This window comes from Lonchura striata, chromosome 9 (assembly GCF_046129695.1).
Source record: "Lonchura striata isolate bLonStr1 chromosome 9, bLonStr1.mat, whole genome shotgun sequence".
Classification (NCBI taxonomy): Eukaryota; Metazoa; Chordata; class Aves; order Passeriformes; family Estrildidae; genus Lonchura; species Lonchura striata.
In genome coordinates, this window is record NC_134611.1 from 18130976 (window position 1) to 18154663 (window position 23688).

Consider the following 23688-nt stretch of genomic DNA (forward strand, 5'->3'; position numbering starts at 1 on the left):
CCGCGCAGCCTCGGCCCCGGGGCGGAGCCGGGCCCAGCGCCGCCCGTGCAGGACAAAGGAGCTGGGCCGAGCGCGCTGGCAGAGAAGCTGTTTATTGAAAGGGCAGCCCGGGGGCGGCTGCCCGGGATGTTTCCAGGGTCTCCAGGAGGAGAAGCGGAACAGAGCTGCCTCCCGGCGGGGACGGGCTCATCCCCGCCGCCCTCGGCAGCCGAGCCGAGCCGGAGCGGGTCCGTGCGGGGGCTCAGGCCGGGCACGCCTGCTGCTGGCAGGAGCACGCGGTGTGAGCGGAGACTGAGCTCACGGCGTCCTCGGATTTCTGGTCCAGCCTAGGCTGCCCGTCCAGGCTGAGAGCGGAGTCTAGAGGAGAAAGGAGAGCGGGGTTGGCTGTAAATCGGGGTACCCCTGTGTTAGCACCTCGCGGCTTTTCACAGAACCCAGCCACACACTCTGGGCGTGCCGTGCACAGGGTCACCACTCACCGGCTGGAACGCAGTGGAAGCCCACAGACACAGGAACAGTCTGGGTTGCTGAGCAGCCTTTCACACAGCGAAGGACTGGCTCCACGGAGAAGCATTTTGCTGCTGTCTTCTCAAATGAAATTGGCTTCTCACTTTTGACAAGTTTGCGCTCTAGCTTGCAAGCTACAAAATATGAATCCCCTTAAAGCATGCACAGAGTCTAGATAAATAGATGGACTGGACTTAATTTGTAGAATTGACAAACACTGTGACCAATGGATGAACAGTGTGACACAGCTAGATGATGCTCATCTGGTTGAAGTGAATAAATTTTTTTGTCAAAGCCTTAGCCTGTGAGAAAATGAGGCACGCGGAGCACAGCTGCAAGGACAGAGGCTTGTCGGGTGGGATCTGGGTGGGACACTGATGTCCAAATCCAAAAATATACATATGAAAACTTTGGTCAGCTGACACTCTACTTAGGCTAGGACAGCACCTTAGTTTGGAGCAGCAGTGGCTCCTAGGCATCTATATTTCCTCTCCTGTACTGTGAGCAGCATCACACTCGCCTTGCCATGGCTGAGTAGCTTAGTCCTTAAGTCTGTGGTCCAGGCTTTCCTGGTCCAGTCACCCCAGGGAAGCCTGATCTAAGAAAACATTACAGAAAGGCCAACACAAGCCCAGAGGGTTGTGTTCCCCACAAAATGTGTAGTGCATTCTAATGTAACCAGCACATTCATGTTTTTTTGTAGGACCTGGATGGCAAGAACAGTTAGTCATTCCCAGGCTGAAGTTTTCAGATTGTGTTAATCTTCAGCCTGAGGAAATTATTTTTTTTCCCACCTCAAATGCCCTCTAGTTTGATAGTCAGGACTAAATAGGATTTTCTTTTTAAATCTAAACTAAAAGCCTGGAAATAACAGAATGAAAATCAAGACTGAAATGGTTCAAGATGACATAAAAATACTTTTGTCAATAGCCAAACTTCCTCCTTTTCATACTAAGTTATCAATTTAGAGAGTTTTAATTTGAAACACCAGGTAACTGCACAATACATAAGATGTTGATTAAAAAACCAACAAAACTAGAACTTGCAGTGAACTATCAAACTCAGGAAAACTAGATTTTTTTTTTCTTCTTTTAGTCTGTGGCCACTAATCACAAAAATAGCAAAAAACAAGATTACTGTGCTACAATTAATAAAAATCACCTCTTCATGTGATTGATTGATTGATTGATTAGTTTAAGGCAATGATATTAATATATGTTGGAGTCTTAGTACCTCCAGCACAGGGGTCTTCTGAGATGATCCAAGAGTGACCAAAACTCACAGCATCTTTAGCTAAATATCCACTGGGCGTTTGATATTCTCTTTCTATCTCAGCATTGTATTTTCCACAAATGCCACATGTTTTTCCAGCCATCCAGAAAGCAAGTTGAATCTTTGTGGAAATACAGAAAAGTTGCATGTAAATGCTTATCTTCTAAAACTAAACCCACTGAAAGTAAGTTAAAAATTACCTCAAGTCTATGCCCATCATAGTATAGTTTATCTATGCCATAATCTGGGGCTTTTAGTGTCAGTCCTTTCTTTTCACTACTGATCAGCATGCTTGCAGCTGCAACAAAAAAGCAAAATGTGATCTTTTCTAAAATGAAGTTACTGTTTTAGGGTCCACCCTGAACCATTTGTTAAGTTCTTGGGGAAATAATGCACACTCTAAAGAATCCTAAAAGAGATGGTGGGAAGTAAAAAGACTACTGAACCCTGCCCTGGGAAAAGCTGAAGCTACTCACAGGGGTGGCTGTGATGGGGGTCATCTAAATTCTCGTTCTGTGGGTCTCTAGAATCAGCAAAACATACCACAGCCCTGCATTTTTTGGTCTGTGCAAAGATGCACTGGATCAGCATCTCTTTCTTTGCTCATCTTTTTTGCCACTCATTAGAAAAGCTTACATGGGAGTATGGTAAAATCTCCTCTTTCACAAATTAGGATGATCTTTATTTTGTGGGGTGTTTGCAGGATCATATCCTCTCCTTCTTCAAAAGATCAGGAAAGATTAAACAAAATCTAAATATGAGTCTCTTACCAGAATTAGATGCGTATGGAAGATCTTTCGGGACTTGGACACCATTAATCTTCAACTGGATGAGTCCATCGGAAACATACATGTCCACCTCACTTTAAATAAAGGAAATTTGTGTAAACAAATGCTTCTCCTTTTCCCTACTCAGCTTATAACTTCCTGTTCTGGCAGAACATCACTGCAGGATGCTGATATCATTCTGGTGTGAATCACCTTCTAGGCTTTAGGGGGAAGGTGAGGGGGCCCAGGGCAGGGTGCCAGCAGCAGTGCTGAGTACACCTTCCCCTGGCTGCACTCCTCTCTGAGCAGCCACAGCTCAGGCAGGAAGACTCCAGGCTACAGGAGCCTAGCTGCAGAACAACCTAATTGCTATTACCTTCACATAAATTGAAGGTGCTTTACATTTCAAAGGAAGATTAGATTCCCTAGGGCAGTTCTCTTCCAGCCTGAACAGTCTGTGTATTGTAGTATTTTCTTCAGAGCAGTGTTTGCTTTAATAGAAGAAATATGAAGCTCAAGCACATCAAAAGCACAACCATACAATTGTATGAAACAATCAGGAATGATTCAGTGATGAGGAATGTCTTTATCACAAAAGATACAGTCTATAAAACAAGCATCCTTGTGTTCTTCTACAAAACAGGTGCAGGGAATACAGAGGGAATATGTAGATTCCTGCTGTTTCTCTAGCACTATGGCACAGTTAGGCACACATTTTTCAGAAAGAAATAATTACTTGTAATGAAACCTTACAGATCAAAGTCTGTTTATGTGCTTTGAAGAATACTCACTACAATGATTTTAGTATGCATAATCCCATAAAATTTAGGGGTGATTTGCGGTGCATGCCGCGCCACAACAGTGATTGCTCCAGGCTGAATTAAATAAATTTCAAGAAGATTATAACATTATGTACCAACTAAGAGATGTTCTAAGAGAGTGCCTCTAATCTGGGATAAGTAATGCCCTTTTTAGCTATGTCCACTTTTCAGCAACCCTGCTGTAATAGTGTGGGTTCTAATTTGTTCTAATTATTAGCTTAGTGTAGAAGGCCAGACTACTGCTTACAATAACCCTTTCTGGATTTATAGTTTATATGTCTGCCTGATCACTAAGTACTGAAATGAGACAGTTAAATTCTAACAAATTAATGAAGAATTTGAGGCAGTGAAGTCTTGAGGTTACTGTGAACTTCATATGTATTTCAGAAGTACTTTTAAAAGACAAAGTACCAAACCCCAGTGACACTCCTAGATATCTTTTCATTGACATCAGTATTTTCTGCATAGGTCTAATGCTAGTGCCAGTCTGTCCTACCAATTTGATCTTCATTTATAGCATATTCAGCTTGGCATCTATTTTTTATTAAGTTTTCAATTACTTACTGGCTGGCAAGTCTGACATTTACTGCTGTAAGGTCAGCAGACTCTTCAAGCCTTTTCACCATCACCAGGAATTTGAGCTCTGGACTACAGTCCTGCACCAAGACATGGTAGCAATTTGCAGGCATTGAATAGTTAAATTCAACGCCATTGAAGGTTGTGATCTTATTTTGGAAAACTGTACAGTGACCTAAAAAAAAAAAACCCAGTAAAAAGTAAGCATTTTATAATTTATATAAGACAGCTATTTTATTTTAGTTTTGTAATTAAAGGAAAAATAATCTTCTGGTTCTGCATGTTCTGATGCAAAAATAAATTAATTCTGTCAGATAAAATTTTAGATTTGTAGTAATTCAAAAGTAAAACTTTGCCAGTCCCCAGGCAGTAGGACAACACCCCCATGATTCAGGCATTGTGTGAGATGAATTGTGCTCACAGCTGGTGCTGGTGCAACTCTCAGTTTGTGGCATTTTGGCTTTCCTAACTTTGTTGTAGTCAAAAGAATTTCACAAGGGTTGATAACAATTCACATATCATTAACACCAGAGAAAGTTTACTGAAATGCTGATACCTTTATGAAGTTATAACCAGAATGAGAAATAGTTAGAAGGAAAAAATACCACACTACACTTTTCTCTTTTTCACTGGAATAGAATTTTGTTGGAAATCCTACCAGCTCTGATCATAAATTATTTTGCAACAATTGTAGTTAATACAGATTAGTTTTTCTGTTTGCCTAAGAAATGCCATAGGATGGCTCGGGTTGAAAGGAACCTTAAAGATCATCTAATTCAAATCCCCTTGCTATGGACAGGGACACCTTATAAATATGCATGGTATGATATTATCCCACTGATTCCAAGCAAAATGTGACTTCTTATTGCCGGATTACCTAAAGCTTTTCATTTTAAAACTTACCCTAAGTAAGTATAATGTGATTAGCTGTTAATACAGCATTAATCAAACAATAATCCTTTCAAACTCAAAGTGCAGGATTTGAAATTAATGAGTATACTTTTGGAGCTGTTTCAGCTTCAACATAATAGTGCTAATCAAGCAGAGAACCCCAAATCAGAGATCACTTACATGTTCCTTTCACAAATTTTGTATTTTATTTTCTTCACAAACAATTTTTGCAGTGAAGCTGAAATGGATGCATTTAGGAATGGATGTATTTGAAAGTATTATTTGGCATGGAACTGAAAGTTTAATCTTCCTAGTATGACTCCATTTCTTTACATCTTTGCAGCCTCACATATTTTCATAGAGATGCTTTGTTTCTATCTGACATCTATCTGATTTTTAAGTGAATAAATAAGTGGAAAAAAAATTAATCAAAAGTGTAAATCATGCTTACAAAATTTAAAAAGTCAATCAATGTCTGTGCAGATAGTTACTTGCTGACCTTTAAGACTTGCAATGAGTGAAAGTGTTGCTTGGGAAAAGACCTTCCATGCAGAGGATGGTAATGCTGCAGTGGGTGTACCCAGATGTGAAGGGACTGGCAGGGGGAGACTGATGGCCGTGTCGTAAATTGTGAGCTGAAAATCAGGCAGGAAACAAACATGAATGGAAATGCAAAGTTCAGTATAGAGATAAGGTAGCATTTTCTTGTAATTTTCCAAGGGTACTGTGCTGACTAAAATCTAAATTAGCATCTGAATTTCAGTCAGAGTGAAAAAGAAATCAAGTCCTCTGCCTAGAGCATGAGCTAGTTCTACAGTGTGACACATCTGCAACCTGTGGAACATCAGTGCTGTAAATGAATTTGGATAGTCACCAATTTGCAGCTTTTTGGGTAGCTGTATATCACATTTTTTCTCAGGCTGAACAGTTTGCTTACCTGAGATGCTCACCCTCTTTCTGCATATACATAAAGTGCTGCTGTTTGTCTGCCTCAATAGCCTCGTTTTACCATCTTTTCCAGAGCACAGGAATAAAGATTTTGGGAGGAGTGGGTTTTTTAATAAGTTATTTTTTAATGTGCTATCAATCATGATGATTGCTTTCTAAACTGTTTCTTATTTCATATATTTGTATGCTACATGAGAAAGACAAGTGTGTTGTAAGATATTTTCATAGTAAAACCAAGTGCATGAATATAATGTCTTCTGAAGGTAGCTTCTTTATAGTTTTGATTTGGTTTGTTTTTGGTTTTTAAATCAGCAGGTTTTAAAAAAGCCCTTAATCATCCATTTTCTAGGTATTGACTACTCCAGGATAAAAGCTGGTGGAAATTGTTACCTCTGGCAACTTAAAGACAACATCACAGGTTCTTGGGGATGTCAAAGCCATGACCAAGGTTGCCTGGTGAGAGGGACCAAGCTGTTCCTTTTGGGAAAATCCAAGCACATAAGCAGCTCCTGGAAGAAATGAGTAAAACCTGAAAAAAAAAAAAAAAAGTAAGTTATTAAAATGAACTGTCTTTGGAAGAAATGGTTATTATGTATTCACACTAAAATACCCCCAATAAAGCAATATGCATTCCGTGTTAGCATCAAGGCATGTTTTGCATCAGGGTTTGGTGATACATGATGTTGTATATTGAAGGAGAGGCAGAAAATTTATTTTTAATTGGTGTAAAAGATCTCAAGAGGCTGGATGGGAGAGTGGCATGAGAAAAAAAGTGTGGCAAATTTGTTTTAAACACATTCAGACTTAAAAACAGACATCAATTACACAAGTCCCCAAATACTAACATGCTAAAAATACTAAATTAATATTTCACATTCATATGTCAGTCACACAGTGGTAACTTTAGGCAAGGATCCTTTGCCCACTAAGATTGTCATCAAGCTGATGGAGGGATCTTTAGAAATGCTTCCAAACAAATTGGGGGCTCAAATAGACAAATACAGAAAATATTCCTTTATAAAAAGGCATAGTCTCAGAGCAGAAAAAGGGTAAGGCTTTGCTCCAGGATAGTCAATTGAATTGTTTCATCTCCTCTAATAAGAGCAAATAACAGCTTTGGGTAATTCAATCTAATGTAAAAAGTTACCTTCTTCAGGAGACTTTTAATCAAATCAAATTATGCCTTTAATGTGAAAACTTGTGTTGTACATGTATTTAGTTAACTGAGTTGCTGTCATGACTGTATTTTAGTAGCACTATGGTAAAAAAATAGGCTTCAATGTGGATCTATATCTTATTGCAGGCAAATGCATGGAGGGATACAATTCATGAATGCAACAGATATTTCATGAAAAAGGAGACACATGTGAACTGAATCCAGAACGTACAGTTTTCTTACATTAAATGTCATAAAACATTTGTTATTTAGTGTGCATAAGCTTTATGGGAAGTATTTGTATCACCTGCCTTAGAAGCCTGAGGCTAGTTCCTGCATTAGAAAATTAAGTAAGAGACTGATTTCTTCAGAGACCCACAGTCAGGCTTTTGCTCTGAGCCTCCATGAATCAGGAAGCATGACAAAACCAATCTCCTAATTCAGGCACTTTAAATTACAAATCTGCAATAGATTAGGTGAATCCCATCATCTCAAGTGGTTTTCTTGCAAACAAAAATGCAGTATGATTTGAGGGAATGAATACAGAGAAAGCAAACACGTGTAATCTGATTTTATAAAATCCTACTGATTGAGAGGATTTTTTCCAGCTTGGAAATTGCAGAACTGAACCTACAATTATTTGGAGCATTGACATATTTTTCAAAAACTAAAATGAAATCTCACCATCTTGCAGTTGTTCGGATTATTGAAGGCACTTTTAGCCACTCCAGCTTCATCTGCATAGCTGGATAAGCAGCAAATTGCCCTGTTGCAATCTGAGTAGCAATCTGATAGTCCTGGCAATCTTTACCCCATTTAAGAGAACCCTAGTAGAGGGAAATAGATACATTTTTGCATAAAACACAGCAAGATCATTATGTTTCATTTATATTTGAGCTTATTTATATTTTAAACTTACTGATACTTTTCGGTAATTTATTACTGAAGCATCAGCACAGACTTTCCATCTGCTTGGTCCTGTGATGCTTGAACCAAACATCTGTATTCTCCACCTCTTGGGCTGTGTATCAGTGTACAGGACAAGCTGCAGTCCTGTTGGCTGCTGGTTTCTGTGGATGGCACGAAGAATTGCAGCCAGTATTGGTGGCTTGCTGTCTCCCAAGAATTCAGGCTTTGGTGAGTAGAGAGGAAATAGAGACCAAAACCATAAGAAGACATTAGAATTATGGTAGTAAAACCACTGGCATGACCAATGCAAGTAAGACTGTGCTGGCGTTTTTTTTGTAAAGTAATTTCAATGCAACAAAAAGAAGTATGGTACTGGATAAAGAACCAATACTACCCAGCTCAGCACTGCTCTCTTGCCAAATTGCAGTTAAACTAATTGCCTTTTTGATAAAACTATCTTGACCACCTGTTCAAAACCATGATAATTTGTATTACAGGGGGATCTGTTCAGGGCAGTCTGAAGTGTAACACTAGCACAAGGAGCAGCATGTGGCTGTTCAATGTGAGGCCATTGTGCCCAGTAGCAGCACCTGCCTGCCTAAATGTCCTACCTGAGCTGTGGGCAGGTCCCCACCTGGCCAGGGACATCTGCAAGTGGAATTTGCTGTGGGACAGCAGGTCCTCCCTGTGCTGCCAGGTCCGAGTGACAGAGACAGACAAAAAGATTGTGTGAGACAGAGGTGGCAAGGGCTTGGTGGGAAATGGGGAAAGAACAAGGTTGTAGCTGAGAAAGAGTTTAGGGAAGCAGTAACATGGTGAAAAGAGAGGTGAATTTAATCTGCATGGAAATGGTGGGGCAGAAGGTCGATCAGGTTGCCTTCTTTCCACAAGCAACTTGCACTAACAGCTGGGAGCTGCTGCTGCAGAAGGCATGCCTCAGCAAAGTAAGGGTTGCTATTTTGTAGGCATGTAGATAATTGCCTGAAATGTGTGAAATTTTTCTTGGTTGAAATCTGCTCCAGATTCCCTCAGTTCTAATAGAAGGACCAGGTACCATTAATTATGTACCACGCAGTACACTCCTGAATAAACACCTGGATTGCTCTCGGAGTTGGAGCCTTGCTGCAAACACAAGGGTTTTTCAAAGGCCTGCTGTGGTCCTGCTAACATGAACTGAAGGACTCTGCAGTGAGGACCTAATGAACAAGAGTGGCAGATTCAACTCCTAAACTTTTACAGAAAGACACACAATGAAAATATCCCTGAAACCAGTTTCTAATCCAGCACTTCTAAAGTGTTCTGATTTTTATAGTGAATTATTTACTGAGCAAGACAAATTTCAGCATATACAGCAATATATTCCAGTTTCATTTAAAAATGTAGCCTGTATTAAATGAATATTAGATTCAGTGATTATCCAATGTGGTCACCTTTATAAAATAAGAAACAGTTTCCATTTCTTTCTATATACCTAATATGCTAAATCACCATAATTTTCCTATCTGTTATAAATATACAAAAACTGGAAATGCAAAGTAAATATTTGGATTTCTTGCAGATTAAGACATTCACCTGAGACATGGCTCTAGAGAAATCTTCATCACTAGCTGAGGAAGAGGAAGAGCTGATGCTGATGTTCAGGATTTCCCCTCCTGTGTCCTGCAAAAACAAAGAATCACCTTGAAGCAGGTGCCTACTACTGGAATCTGTTGCAGAATTAATTTATCATATTTTCACTCTCAGAAAGCTAGGATCTAATTGCAGCAAAGACAGCAAGACTAATTGTACACGCTGCTCCCAGTATAAAAAGTAAATGTACCTGTTCATCTGCTGGCTTAAACAAAAGCTGGTAAACAGGTGGGTTTGCCTGTGAAAATAGATAGCACATAAGAAAACCCAAGAGAAAATAAAGAGCTAACTTTTGATTAATGCATTAAAATTTTCAGTTTTAAGTATGGAAAAAAAAAGAAAGCACAAAACAAAATTAAATTTTTTAAACGTTTGACAGTTAAAAATTCTGAAATATCAAAATTCTTATCTGAAATGCTTCAGAGAACCAGGGTTCCTCTTTCTTTGGTCCACTGTCTATGAGCACAATTTTCTGATGTACAAAACCAATACAAAAAGGTCCAGCCAGAGTGAATTACCTGTTGTTCACTGTCCCCACTACAGTGCCTGTCCCCAGAGTGGTCCTCTTGGCTGCTGCTGCTGCTGCACAGTCTGCTGCTAGCAGAGCTCCCACTGCTGCTCTTGCTGCTGCTATTGCTGCCACGCTTCTTCCCAGACTGCTTTATTTCATCTTTCCTGTGATGATCTCCAGGCTGTCTGCCATCAGCAGAGGAAGCAGCAGAAGAGGAGGATGAAGTGGAGAGGTGGGGTGCGCTGGGGTCTGCCCACAGGCCTGTGTCTGCAGTCTCGTACTCTCGGTTAATCCGCTTTGTGCGGCGCCGGGTTTTATTTGCAGCCTCCAAAAACAGTTGAAAGCATTATGAATTTATAGCTTGTTCTTTAACATTTCCCTAGCTGTCAGACAAGATGCTCACCACAGGCTTCCAAGGAAATAGAATTCCTCCCAGCCCAGTTCCTTGCTTTCCCATGCCAGTTTTCCATAATGGAAACCCTTGGCTTCATGATAGGAAATATTTCCCTCTCTGATGCTCAAGGTCTCTTACCATGAACACATCTTCAATGCCTAGAATCTTCTTCAGTTTAGCCTTAATGTCCTTGTATGGAGATGCCTCTCCCTCTTCCTTTGAACCTGAGCTTGATACCTCAATTATTTTTGAAGCTGCTTTGGATCCTGCTTGAACCTCCAGCTGTATTTTTTCAATATCAGCATCTGTATGAACTAAAGGCAAAAGCATTGCAGGGTTGAGCTGCTTGAGCATTATTTACAGTGATTTACAGCAAAAACTTGTTATTATGACTATACCTGGCTTTAAAATTATTTTTGCTTCAAATTCTCCAAATAATTTGTGCAGATAGGTATTTCTTAAGACAGCAGAATTTTGTGATTTAAGGCTGAGACAAGTAGAACATCCCAAACTTTCAAATTTTTTACAGAACCTGCGTGCATAAAATCTTCTTCCTGCATTGTTGTGATGTACCTCTTCTGAACCTTGCTGGTATCCTTTGGATATCACATTAGGTATGCTGCTTTGCTGCATTAAACAAAAATAAGGCAGATAAAGTAATTTCCCATGAAAAAATAAAATTGTCCTAGCTCTTAAAATAATTCCTCCAGTTAATGAAGAGAATGATGACAGTCCTGCTTAAAGAAGGGAGCAATGCTTAGAGTTAGAGATCCAGGCACTGGAAGCAGTGGGTTTCCTGCAAAATGCTCTGTGGAAGAGGACAGCTCTCCTGCCCACCCTTTCTCAGGCAGTGCTTCACAAATACACTTCCCAATGAGAGCCTGCAGGGCTCTTTGGAGGGTCAGTCCCTCTGCATCCATTTCAGGCTTCTAGCCCTCCTGCTGCAAGCCAACATAGCCTTCCCACGCCAGCCTCAGAAGCTGAAGAGCGCATGAAAGGATGTGCTTCTGCAATCCACTCAGGATTATCTCAGGATTTGGGAAGAAAAATCTATATCCTGCCAAAGAACCATATTTTTCACATTAGTCTGATTCAGAAAAAAAATTAGATATTGTACAAAGGATGTGAATTTCAGACACCTTCCCACGACTGTGAAGAAATAGGAAGACATGCTGTTAAAACAGCCCTGCCTGCATGCAGTGAAGAAAGTGAGTGGACTGTGAAGGATCATGTTATGAACCCACTGGGTTTTAGGCTTGGTTTGGGAAATACCAGGCCCCTGTTGAATTTCTCCATTCCTGTGTTTCTCCATTGCTATGATCTGGTTAGCTAGCTCCCATGTCAGGGGTGCCCAGCCCTTCTGAGGAGCTCTCTGCTCTCTGCCTGTCTGCAGGACAGGTGGCAAGAGGCTTCCTTACCTTCCAGCTACCAGGTTTTAAAGATCCTTCTGTTGACTGCAGTAGCTGGTCAGAGGTACTTGGTATTTCTCCTTTGGGGAAAATCCGAGATTTCTTTTCAGAATCTACTTCTTCCATGTTCCTTGAAATAGCATAAGCTTCACTCCTGTAGAGTTGATAAATGGCACACAAGTAACACCTTCCGATTTCACTCTACCCATCTTTGCTGGTTCAAAAAAGGCTGTACTAAGCTTTGTGTGGCTGCTGAGGTATGGCAGACCTTAAGAAGTAGTTGTATACTTATGATTTTATAACAGGGAACTCAAAATCAGTAACACAGAGCAAGAAAAATGAAAAAAGCTCTTCTGTACCTTACAGCTGCGAGCTCAACCTCTTGATGGCAGGGAAGGGTTTCAATCTTCAAATTTTTCTCTTTCATATTTATCCTGGCATCAAATTTCATTGTAGTGTTGGCACTGAACTCTGCATGATACTCAAAACCACTCTGAAAGTACTGTGTATTAATCCCCATTATTGCAATCATATGAAAATATGCTCTGAAAGAGTGGAAATAAAACCAGGCATAATTATATATTAATATGCAAAAATTTAACTTTGAATTGCAAAAGTACATTTTCATGCTGTTCTTTTTATTGTAAGACCTACTACTACTAAAAGAGATTTATCACAACAGGATAAGAAAAATGCTAAGATGCCACTGGAAAATGTAATTTGTCTGAAAAACAAAGCTAATGTCGACCTTCTGACTGCATTGTCACGGGTATTGTCATTTTCATTGCTTGAGGACAAGCTAACTCCAGAATCTCGTAGCTTCAGATTCTATTTTTTAAATATTATCACTACTATTATTTTTATCATCATGATTATTAGTACTGTTGCTTTTGCAGATCCAGAAGCATTTCCCTTTGCCCCCTGAAATCCTTCTGGCTTATGCCAGGTGATGATGCGATTCTATACTGAAATTGTAAAAACTTGATACGTAAGATGACATATTTTCACATCTTAGTGTCTTTAGTCATTGGATAGGTACAAATGTAAGCATTTCTAGCAATGGCAGAACAGCACAGTGTCCTGTGGGATACTATGAGCATTGCTGGATTTGCAGGGTTGTAAAGCATCAGAGGATTGAGTTGCTTTCTCACATCTTTGCTGCTCTAGACTAGCACATTTTTCTGGGACAAGTAAGATCCCTGTATAGCTACATGCCACCATATATCTATGTCAGATATAATTATAACTAACTGTAACTGTAAATATAAATGCTTATGTGTGTATGCGAATATATATGTAATTTTTACTTTGGTCTGATGTCAGCATGAATATCCATCTTGGTTTCCCACAACTGTGAGGGTTTAAAATTGTCAGATACTGGTGGTGACACCTTTACATCCACTGAAAAAGACAGAAATTATATGAACAGAGAAACAATAAATTCTGGTGATAAAATACTTTCAATAAGCATAGTAGTTAATGCAAGAGCAGTACTTTTACATTTTGAAATAATTTGCATGGTTGTTTAAAAGCTGCTAATCCAAAACAGAGTTATAGAAATATGTCTGAGGTGAAATATCCTAACTACTTCTCAAACCCTTTGGAGGCAGCTGGCCACTAAGGTTTCAATATTAGTGAGGTATTTTTCAAGATTATAGAAGGATTTAATTTCAGCAGAAGGACTGGACCCACAGTTACTGTGGGGAACTACTCAGTTTGGCTTCCCAAGCTCACCGTCGGCCGCAGCCTGGGCCACCATGGCCCCGCACAGCCCCAGCTCCAGCGGCAGGCCAGCGATGGTGGGCACAATGTGCCGCATCTCACCCACCACCATTGGCAGGGTCCATCGCCCCGAAATGCCTCTCTGGAACTCCTCCACCACTTTTTTCACCACTGGCTGCCAGTCTGATGATCCAGCTAGACTCTGGAAATAGAGAAATAGGTTAGGTAAGAGGAGACACAGAAGGGAAATTATTCAGAATTGCAGACAAAAAGTCAGCAGCCTTGTCAGTACCATCATCATCTGTTGAATGGCATCTTTGTCAATGTCAACAAAGGCAATCTCTTGACTCAATACTTTGATGTATGCAGATACCAGGGTGTCTTCAGGTGGCAGTTCTTTCCATCCCAGAAGCTGTGGTGTTTAGGAGATGTGGAGAAAGGGAAGAAGAAGAAAATACAGTTTAAAGTGGAGCAACGCATTAACAAAGAGCAGATCCCGTCTGAAGGATGAGAACTGTGGTTCCTTAGCCAAAAACCCAATAGACACATTTCAGGTCTGAACCAGTGTGGCCCTTCTTATATTGCATAGCTGATTTCAGAGAGTGCTTCCCCATGTAAGAATGAGGTAAGAGCTTGGTAATTTCTGCTGCTGTAAATAGTAGGTGACACCCAAGGACTCATGAAGGAAAAACCTTATTCAATTATCATTTTAACAGAGAAGAACAACCACTTAGTGTGTTCTAACATACACTTTAAAACATTTTGTCTCCCAGCAGCAACCTCATCTTTTGTACTATACATTAAGAGCTGACACATGTTGAGTGAAAAGGTGGCATCTGTTGAGAGAGTAAGTGCAATGTAAGTACAGCTTTCCATGACTGAATGGGATGACAGACTCCTTTCTTCCAGAAACATCAAAGGGATGGCTCAGTGAGTGAGTGATGCAACCCTGGTGCTGTGAGGAGCTGTCTGATGCAGACAGGTCAGAAGGGTGCCCAGACTTACCGATTTCCCCAGCTCCTTCAGGGTCTTGTACGTGTCATACTCAGCAAAGGGAATGTTCTGTTTCCTTATAAGCTTGGTTAAGCCTTGTGACCGGAAAGCCACCTGTGGGAAAGAGGCAGGCATCACAGCCTAAGTACAAGAGAGCCCAGGAAAACCCTTGTGCCTGGGATTAACTCACTGCGGCCACACAAAATACTGGTTTCGTGAAGCCATTGCATTATAAGGACTGTTCTACCTGGTGGATGGCTGCAGACTATGGCTGCAGATGCTGAGGACGTGCTGAGCCAGCCAGTCTTAAATTAGTCAGCAGGGATAATTTTAGGGTAGTGCAGAACTCAGCCCAGGCTGCAAAGCTTGCTCAAGAAGCTGTGTGAATTCTTGCATGCTGTTACATGGAGCTTTGTGTTGCCCTGGCTGTACTGCTGGCTGAAATTTAATTTCCCTGTATTTATGTAAAATACCCTGGATCCCACGTGATTTTAGGTGGGCAGATGGATGTTCTGCTGTGTAAGCTTTCCTCCGCTCCTAGACTTACATGCCTATACTGGATGTGTTCATTGATGAATGTATGTGTCAAGAAGCCCAAATAAAAGAAGAAGCCTAAGTAAAATCATAATCATTATCTAAATTTTCCCTTCCATGTCCGCCCTCGCAGCCAGAAATGGAGTTAAACACTACATCACAGTCCAAAAGCTGGCTGCCTTTATGCAGTACTTACCTCAATAATATCCGTTGCAGTGTTTGCATAATAGCCTCTTACTTTTGTGATTATATCAGATGGAAACATGGTGCTGGGACTGTTCATTAGATAGACCCTCCAAATGGCACCAGCCTGATACTGGGCTGTCACAGGAATAAAAAGCAGCAGAAATTAGGGTCTCCAAGATGTCCGGTGCACATAAGCCACCTCAGGTACCTGCTCTAGTAGATCACAAGGGGTTATGTGAGGGTTCAGTCCCACAGGTCCTCAAGCTTGCAACCTCAAGAGGAGGACTTTATTCTAGGGCAGAGTCAACACAACCCCAGGGACTGAAGAAGGAGGCCTAAATCCATGTGCAAGCACCACTTTCCCCAGCAGATACCAGAGATTTGGATTTGGAAGAGTCTCAGGGAATTTTGCATGTTAGGAAGTTCTGCTCTTTCTATTTCAAGAGTGCACTAAACTCACAGTTCATTATTAGACTTTGGATGAAAATCACAGAACACAATAGAGGCATTTGGCCACCTAAGCTGAGGAAGTGCACAAGGGCAGCTGGTACTCACAAGAATAGTCGCTGATCTGAATGACCTTGCTGTAGCGATAGCTCAGCCTGTCAAGTCTGGGGCCCAGGAGTTTGATGGCAATGTTGCAAGCAGCAGATCTGAGTAACAGAATTAAAATCGTATGAAGAGAGTCGACTGTGACCAAATTCTTAGAAAACTACAAGGAAAAAAATCTCAGTTTTCTACTAAAAATGTACTTCTTCCTCTACTTACAGTTTATAGAGCTGTGGGATCCTGCCTGCTGCCAAAATCTTCATGTGTGAATATGCAAAACTGGCAACTTGCAGGCTGGGCTCTGTGAGCAGCGAGCTGGCCAGAGCTGTTACTGTTGGAAGAGCAGGCTTGGTTTCAAAGAGAACAACACAAGCCACCATTCGGACATTGGGAGCAAGCGTGCTGTCCAGAAAGACCTGGAGGGTGAGCTCCCTTACCTACAGGAGGAAGAGAGAACCACTGAGTAGCTCATAACTTCCTGGTGAGCAGTGCTTCCAGAACAGTGCATATGTGCTCTGCAGTGGATGGAGAGCAGAAGGCTAAACAAGAGATGTGGGCATGGGAGCTGTCACTGAAAATGAAGATATTGCTGGGTGCACAGTGAACAGGGCTGGGAGAAACAGCCATTAGGCTGAGCATTGCAGCAACTAAAGCACTCTTTCCCAGGATATCAGCAAGGATGGGATGATGTCAGGAGTTTGCAGGGTGGGCAAGAGGAAGACCAGTAAACTGAGAAGCCTGTCCAGAGTTGCTAACATTACCTGATGGCTTTGTAATCCCTGAATCACTAAGCAAACAAAATCCATACCCTGTAATACATTTGTTTAAATAATAATTGCAGTTACTTTTGCAGGGTCTTTTCTTGCAATTTTCCTTAAGGCCAGCACAGCATCAACATGAATTCTGTTTGGTAGTGAAGCTGCAGCTGAGGAAAATGTTGGCAAAAACTTCAGGATGCGTTTGATACTGGCTGGCTCTCCTGCATTGCCCATGGCTTTCAGGGCCAAAGACATGTCTTTGGCATCACCTTTGCTGGTGGCTTCAGTAGCAAGGTCGTGGAGTGGCTGAAAATGGAGCAGACACTGTTAATCTTACCAGGTAATGATCTTGTAGTAGTGCATAAAAATGTAACTTGCCATAGCAAGCAAAACAATTACTGCTGCAAATCCCAGAACTGAGCTGTTCAAAATTTTCTCCCAGGGAAAAAATCTCACCATCATTATCAGGGTGCTAAACATGGACCATACAAATAAACTTGGTTTTCTCTTTGTACAGTGCTATAGCTGATTTGGAATTGTGCCTGAGCCTGAGTGTAGGAGACAATCCTAGATGGGTGCCTGCACCAAACTGTTGCAAGTTCAAAGGCAGTGTTGAGCTAATGCCAAGCTCAGTCGTTCCCAGGGCCACCTCTGCCAGCCCTGCCAAATTGCACTTGCATTTGTCACTTCCTAGAATAATTTCAAGTTTCCTTGAACAGTTTTGCTGTTCTGTGAAGCAGAATTACCATTCTGGTGGCCTGGCTTTATTTTGCCTTTTTTTTGGAAGATTTAAACACATGTCAAACACCTGCAAGGCCTTCTCAGTGCTGTGGTCCTGCTGAGCAAGGAGCTGGAGCTGCACAGTCCAAGGACAATGTCCTGAATATTTCTGACAGTGAAATGCAATTGTGTAGCAGGGCTTCCTTGGAAGCCCTAACCTATAGCATATTTAGAGTTTTGCTTATATTCTCACTTTACTGTGTTTTTAAGTAAACTCTACCTAATGTCAAAGTAGAATCATGGAATCACAATTATTTTGCTTTAATCCGAATTTTGTCAAAACTTAACTCAGTTTCAGGCTGGTTACAGGATCCATTATCCCAATGGGTTTCTAGTACTACCTTTGAAATTCTGAACTGTTACAACCTGATCTTTTAAAGACATCATCTCAGTGTTTCATTCTGCCTTTGCATTGCTGAGTGAGGCATGCAAATAGTGAGTTACCTAATTGCCAGCATTGTGAGAGCTAAATTAAAGGCACTTTAAAAAATTTTTCACCTTTTATGAGTAAGAAATGAGAGTCACATACCTGAAGGAGTTCATTTGGACATAGTAAAGCCTGAGCGCAGTATTTATTCACCATGCTGCCATATCCTAGGTAAACAATTATCCTATGCATCAGTACTTTCTGAATTTGGGGACAGGTCAGAAAACTCTGCAGAAGGAAGAAGTATCATTTTTTACTGTTTCTAGTAATTAGAGTTGTATTTATCAATAAATGCATTTGAGAAATAGATAAAATTGATTTGTGCTGTTTCTAAATAATTTCAGGGCTTAAATCAAATGCTAGACATTCAGCTACAAGGAAATTAAGTAGATTTGCCCCAGTTATGCTGTATGCTCTTTAGATACTGATGGTATATTATTTTCTAGAGTTTGTCTTTTTTATTTTTAACTTCTGATTTGGCAAAAAGAATCAACAGCAGTTTTCTTGTAGTTTGTGGGGTTTAATATAAAATATAATTACAAACTTTTAGCAACAACTGTTAGGGAGCATTTTCTGAAGCTTTTTCCACTTTTGTTAATACTTTGCATTTTACAAATTTAGATGGAAATATGTTGTATCTTTCACTTATAATCCTATGAATTCACCTTCAAAAAGGAGTGAGAGGGAAAACAAAGGACAAATGATCTTTACTCACTGAGGCAATTTCCAGGGTTTCTTTGTTTGGTGTAACAAAATGGAAGGCGAGAGGGAGAGCCATTGCTGCTTCCCAGATGTTCAGCTTCTTGTCATGGATTTTTTGTTTCAGGAATCTGAACGTGTCAGTAGCTCCAGCAGCACAGATGGCGCTCAGGAACCAGGGCCTGCCCAGAAAAGGAGAACTCATTATCCTCATTATCCTTGTTGCCCAGTGTGCCTCTGATCAGAACCCCTGGCTGAAGCCACAGTTACCTGTAGGGGAGTTCATTGACAAACTGCAGCCACAAAGACTCGATTTGATCAAGGGTTGCTACACGAAAAAGCTGGACTATTTGTAAGAACTTGGCTGAAGCTTCTTTAGTGGCTCCTTTCTCGTTATTCTGAACTAATTGCCGCAGTGTCTCTGTTAACTGTGGGAAAAACAGACAGTTGGAAGGATCCACGTCTACAGTAATTATGTGATGACCTGTTAACCTTATAAATAGTGAAAGTGGGTGAAAGTAAGCCTCTAATACCTGCAAATCTGGATTTTTTATCCTTATTAGAGGAATTGGCATCTGGAGTAGCTCTCCTGAGAAATGATAACGAAGACTCCCCTGTTTTTGCAGCTGAGATGTTGGTGCACTGAGAGGAGGCCTTTTAGTCCCAACCAAAGACAGCTCTTGTCTTCAAGGGAAAGAGGGATATGCATCAGTAGACAGTAACCACAGTGTGAATGGAGAGCCTGCACAGCACAGGAGCAGACTGAGGGCTACCCAGTGGGACTGCAAATGGAGCGTGCACTTCTCTGTTCATCCATTGCTCAGGATTATCTGGAAAAGCCATAGGACTGCAAAAGCCTTTGTGGGAGTTTCTAAAGTCTCTGAGAGGTTGGACATATGTTTCAGGTGGCCTACACAGTAGGGCACAGGCCAGCTGAAACACCCTGGGCATCCCGGACTGGGCATCCCGAGGGCTGAATGGTGTTTTGGCCCTTGGCAGCCACAGGCCAGATGCTTCTTGTTATCTCACAAATCAGCAGTAAATATATAACCAGTTTTAGGCATCTCCTCCTGGATATGATAATGTAAGGACATACACAGTGCCTACCTTGCCTCCATGACTGCTGCCCCATTGGGCTCATTGAAAGGAGAGATCTGGTACACCTGGTCTGACATAGCAGACATCAGTGATGCCCCGCTGTCATCATACTTGATCTTGTAGGTGAATGTCACAGTGCCCTTCATGTTTCTGGCTTTCTAGAAGTGCAAAGAGACCCACAATGGGCTGGTCAGCCCAGAGAAGCCAAAGCCCCACGAGCATCAGTGTGAGCAGTGCTCACACCCGGGCAGGGCAGCGGTGGCTCTGTGCTTGTACCAGGGGGCAGGTAGGGCAGGGCCGGATGTATGCCATTCCCAGGTTCTTCACTGCTTTATCCTGGCAGTCCATCAGGTCCTTGCTTTTGGAAATGGTGGCACGGTTATTCTTGCTGTCATCCTGGATAACATATCTGGTTTGGCAGATGCCTTCAATCCCAGCCTGCAAGTATTGGTTAAACACAGTGAATGTGCACTGGAAGCAGCAATAAAAAGGTCAAAGAAAATGGTCTGGGAAATATAACTTACACTGTATTGGTAAAATGAGAATAAAAGTAAAATCAGAATGGAAAAAACAAACCTCTTGTAGCTCATACACGTTTTGTGATTTTTTGATGGTTATCTGCAGCATGTTCAGAACCCCTCTCACTAGGTTAGTGCACAGAACGGGGCAGTCCTCAGGGGCAAAAATACTTCCAACCTTTCCTTCAGTGTATTCAAACTTAAAGGTCTGGCTGAGACATGCAGCAATGGTTTCTGAGAGCCTTGAAGATGGAGTGAAGGAGTTGATGGGCCAGAAGCCATTGTGTTCCTCCAGCTTTGGTGATCGAATCTGTGAACAAAAATAGGAAAACAATCACACTGTTCACCATTAGTTTGAAATAGTGCTATAATACAGAAACACTATTACTGCACACTTCTTATCCATGGCAAGACAAAAGTCACTTGTCTAACATTGCAGGAAACAGTTTCCAACTCAGACTCCTGTGCTCGGCCTAGGAAGCATCCTTGAAAATGCAAACTTCCCTGAAGGATTTCTGCCAGAAAAATAAGATTATGTGAACAGAATTCAAAAGTTCAGCAAGTCTGCTGAAGCTTGTAGGCTGAGTGAAATACCAGCTACCAACAATCAGTACAGACAGGATACTCACTCCTTTCCCACAGATTACAAGTGAGATCTCCCTTCAGACTGCAAGGCAGCCAAGCCATTATTGCCCAAGCTGCCTGCCTGGACACACAGGGACTATTCTGGCTGCTACTCCAGGTCCAGCACATCCCCGAGCACCAAAGCCACGGCACAGCTGATGGGGGAGCAGAGGTGACAACAGGAGCTTCCACCTTTGGAAGTGGCTGACACTCCTCTGAGCTCCTCTGGCTGTAAAGCCTGTGCACAAGTCCTTGACTGCTACCTAGTGGGAAGTGTGTTCCTGCATGCACAGACCCATCTGGTCCCTTACACACACCCCTCCCACCCTCATGCATTAAAGTACATGTTCCTGCATAGAGGGAAAAGGTGTGGGCTCAGCGCTCTGTTTTATCTTAGGCATTTATAATCAATGCTGCAAGGGTGGCTTGCCTCTTGTCACATTTTCTCAAATTAAATCCTACTCAAGGCTCTTGTCTGCAACTGCTAACATTGTAGCAACTCCAGTGAGGTTACACAGAGCCTGCAATTGCAGCAGTGTGTAAAGTTTGACAGTAGGTATTTCTTCACACTGTTTCACTAATATATGTGCAGGATTACAGACTGAGAAAACTCCTAGGTGTGTGCTAAGGGCAGCTTTTTCTTACAGCGTTTTCTCTGGGTGCTGTTTTCTCAATCCCTAGTCTGTGGTCTTTTGTGCCATGCCAGTATTTTAAGCTGTTTGGTTTAATCTTTTTGGTGAGTAATAGTGCTTCTAGATCTGATATCATTATGATAAACACAGGCACTACCATTAGAATTCTCACATATGAATTAATACCTGTATGAAGAATATCAAAAGTGGGATAATGGACACAGCTGGGTCTTTCTCATGTAGTATCTGAATTCCAGTGCTGAGCTTTTTTAGACTATGGACCAGGTTTAAAAACTTGGATATTTCATTCTAGAATGCTCATGCTCATACTCAAGCTTAGTGTTACCTTAGTAAAACTATGTTAAGGACGTTTCTTTAAAGCAGCTGCCAGCCATATTTTTGTATGGAGATGAATCTAAGGTAGCTTTAGAAGGGGGCTCCACATACTGATGGCAGCAGAGCTGGAGCAGCTCCAGCTCCCTCCTGCAGAGGAGCAGGCTGTGAGTAAGCCTGTGGTGCTCTCTGGAGGTCCCTGCCAGTAACCAAAGCGTTCTGGATGAAGCTGCAGACCCTTCAGCAGTGCCCTCAGCTCTCCCCATCATGCCTTGGTGTGCAGAGCTCAGTGCCCATGTCCACACCTCTGCTCTTGCTTACCTCCCTCTTCCTGAGGGAAGCTGCTGGGGCTTGGAGGGTCATCTCAGCAGTGGGTAAGGCCCATAGATTTTGTGGGAGCTCTATGTCTTTTTGTCACTTATTTTGCCAGCCTGAAGGAATGAAGGAAGCATCTTTAGCTGCATGATACCAGTGTGTGGGTGGGTTCCTGTGGCCATGGAGATTTACCTGCAGGAGGTGGTCGCTGTGAGACACACGGCTGATCTCCACCTTGCTGGCCAGCCTCACCCCTGCCATGGCCAGGCTTCTGTCAGGGAGCCCATGCATAATGAGACTCTCATAGCTATACAGGTAGGTCTTGCCCATATGAAAAACAGGCTCTGTTAGGAAAAAAAATATAACAGAAATACTTCCTTGGCTATGACTGTTGTGATGTTACTTGAACCAGCCCAGCAAAGAAAGGTGAAGCTGCCACTGCCAAAAACCAGGTGCAAGAAGAGGGCAAGGCAAGGCAGTAAGGGAAGGCAGCAAGGGAAGGCAGTAAGGGAAGGCAGCAAGGGAGCTGCTGCTTGTCAGGGGAGACACTTACCAAGGTCCTGCTTCTGGCCCTCTGTGAGGAAGGAAAGAGAAGTGTTCATGAAAAAAAAAACATTTCTGTAGATCCTTTAATGTATTATTCATTAAGTCAGTGTGCTAATGGTTGGCAAACCACCAATGATGGGAGCTCACCCCACAGCCCCAGGACACCAAGCCCATACCAGCCCTGCTCACTAGCTGCTGCTTGCTTGGCTTTTCTCCTGATGCTGAGCTTAGCACAGAAATTTAACAATTTACAGCTGAAGCTACAGAAGGGCTTTAGCAAATGAAGCTGTAAATATCCCTGAAAAGCCCCAAGGAGATGCAATTTGCTCAGGATCACAGTGGCTGTCACAGCTCAGCAGTGATGGTAAAGCTTCAACTTACCCACGAGGGCGAACACCAGGGCCAGGATGAGTCCCTTCATGCTAAAAGTGACTGACGTCCACAGGGAGAAATCTGTGGCTTTTATAGAAGAATTATTAACAGGCACAGTGAATTTTGTTGAGTTATCAACTTCTTATCAACCACACAACAAACCCTTTGAGGGAGAGGAGGCTGGGGTCAGGGCAATGGATATTTTTGCTGAACCAAAACCATCACAAGTTCTGTTGTTCTCACTTCATCAACTGAATGCCTTGAAAGGACCTTTAGAAACAACTACTTAAAAGTATTAAAACATAGTTAAAGCCAAAATTTATTATTACGTAAGTAAAACTACTAATTATCTGTACTCCCTGAAAGCACCTGGTGCTATTGCAGTCTGTGCTGACTTTGTCTGGGTTGTCCTGACCTGACCATAAGACACACAGCTTATCTAACTGATAGTGCCCCAGCAGGATTGTGCAAAACCCCAGGCAGCTCTCCTGTGACACCATGCCCACCCCTGCCCTGCTGTGAGTGGGACAGGCTGTCAGTACAGTGCTGCTCTCTGGGGACAGGGACTTCACCCAGTAACACAAACCTCCCGTCATTGTCACAAGGGGCTGTGGCTAAATGCTGCTGACGTCCACATTTCCCTCACCTGCCTTCTCTGATGTGCCAGCCCCTTTCACTGGTGTGTTTAGCCACAGAGAGGTGTTGGTGAGGGTTGCCTGGCAAGGGGGACAGGGTGAGGCTGACAGGTGTTAAAGATCAAACCTCTTGGTTTAACAAAGGTGGACAATGTGCAGACTACCCAAAATCTTCAC

General features: G+C 42.1%; 1 protein-coding gene across 1 annotated transcript; it reads right to left on the reverse strand.

Moving 5' to 3' along the window:
- Positions 1-76: 76 nt before the first annotated feature.
- LOC110468769 (vitellogenin-2) lies at positions 77-22954 on the reverse strand. The gene is made up of 35 exons (XM_021526918.2): positions 22886-22954; positions 22512-22532; positions 22151-22302; positions 20113-20364; positions 19813-19974; positions 19546-19694; positions 18972-19122; positions 18709-18866; positions 18455-18620; positions 17842-17967; positions 16620-16838; positions 15994-16211; positions 15781-15878; positions 15236-15360; positions 14518-14619; positions 13805-13924; positions 13525-13714; positions 13098-13191; positions 12150-12335; positions 11800-11944; positions 10780-11008; positions 10520-10695; positions 9995-10312; positions 9667-9714; positions 9420-9506; positions 7858-8070; positions 7623-7765; positions 6173-6311; positions 5334-5469; positions 3932-4118; positions 2550-2641; positions 1980-2077; positions 1741-1900; positions 480-641; positions 77-357 (listed from the first exon to the last, which is right to left on the reverse strand). Exons 1-35 carry the CDS (start codon positions 22923-22925, stop codon positions 242-244), a joined length of 5178 nt encoding a protein of 1725 aa, XP_021382593.2. The 5' UTR covers positions 22926-22954; the 3' UTR covers positions 77-241.
- Between the last annotated feature and the right edge of the window lie 734 nt (positions 22955-23688).

What these genes read in the sequence shown, in the direction of transcription:
- LOC110468769 (XM_021526918.2), bottom strand. Translation starts at nt 22,925, where the DNA reads ATGAAGGGACTCATCCTGGCCCTGGTGTTCGCCCTCGTGG. An exon ending in GTCAATGAACTCCCCTACAG is followed by an intron (nt 18,621 to 18,708) that starts GTAACTGTGGCT and finishes TTTTCTGGGCAG; the next exon opens with GCCCTGGTTCCTGAGCGCCA. An exon ending in ATCCCACAGCTCTATAAACT is followed by an intron (nt 15,879 to 15,993) that starts GTAAGTAGAGGA and finishes TCTGTTACTCAG; the next exon opens with ATCTGCTGCTTGCAACATTG.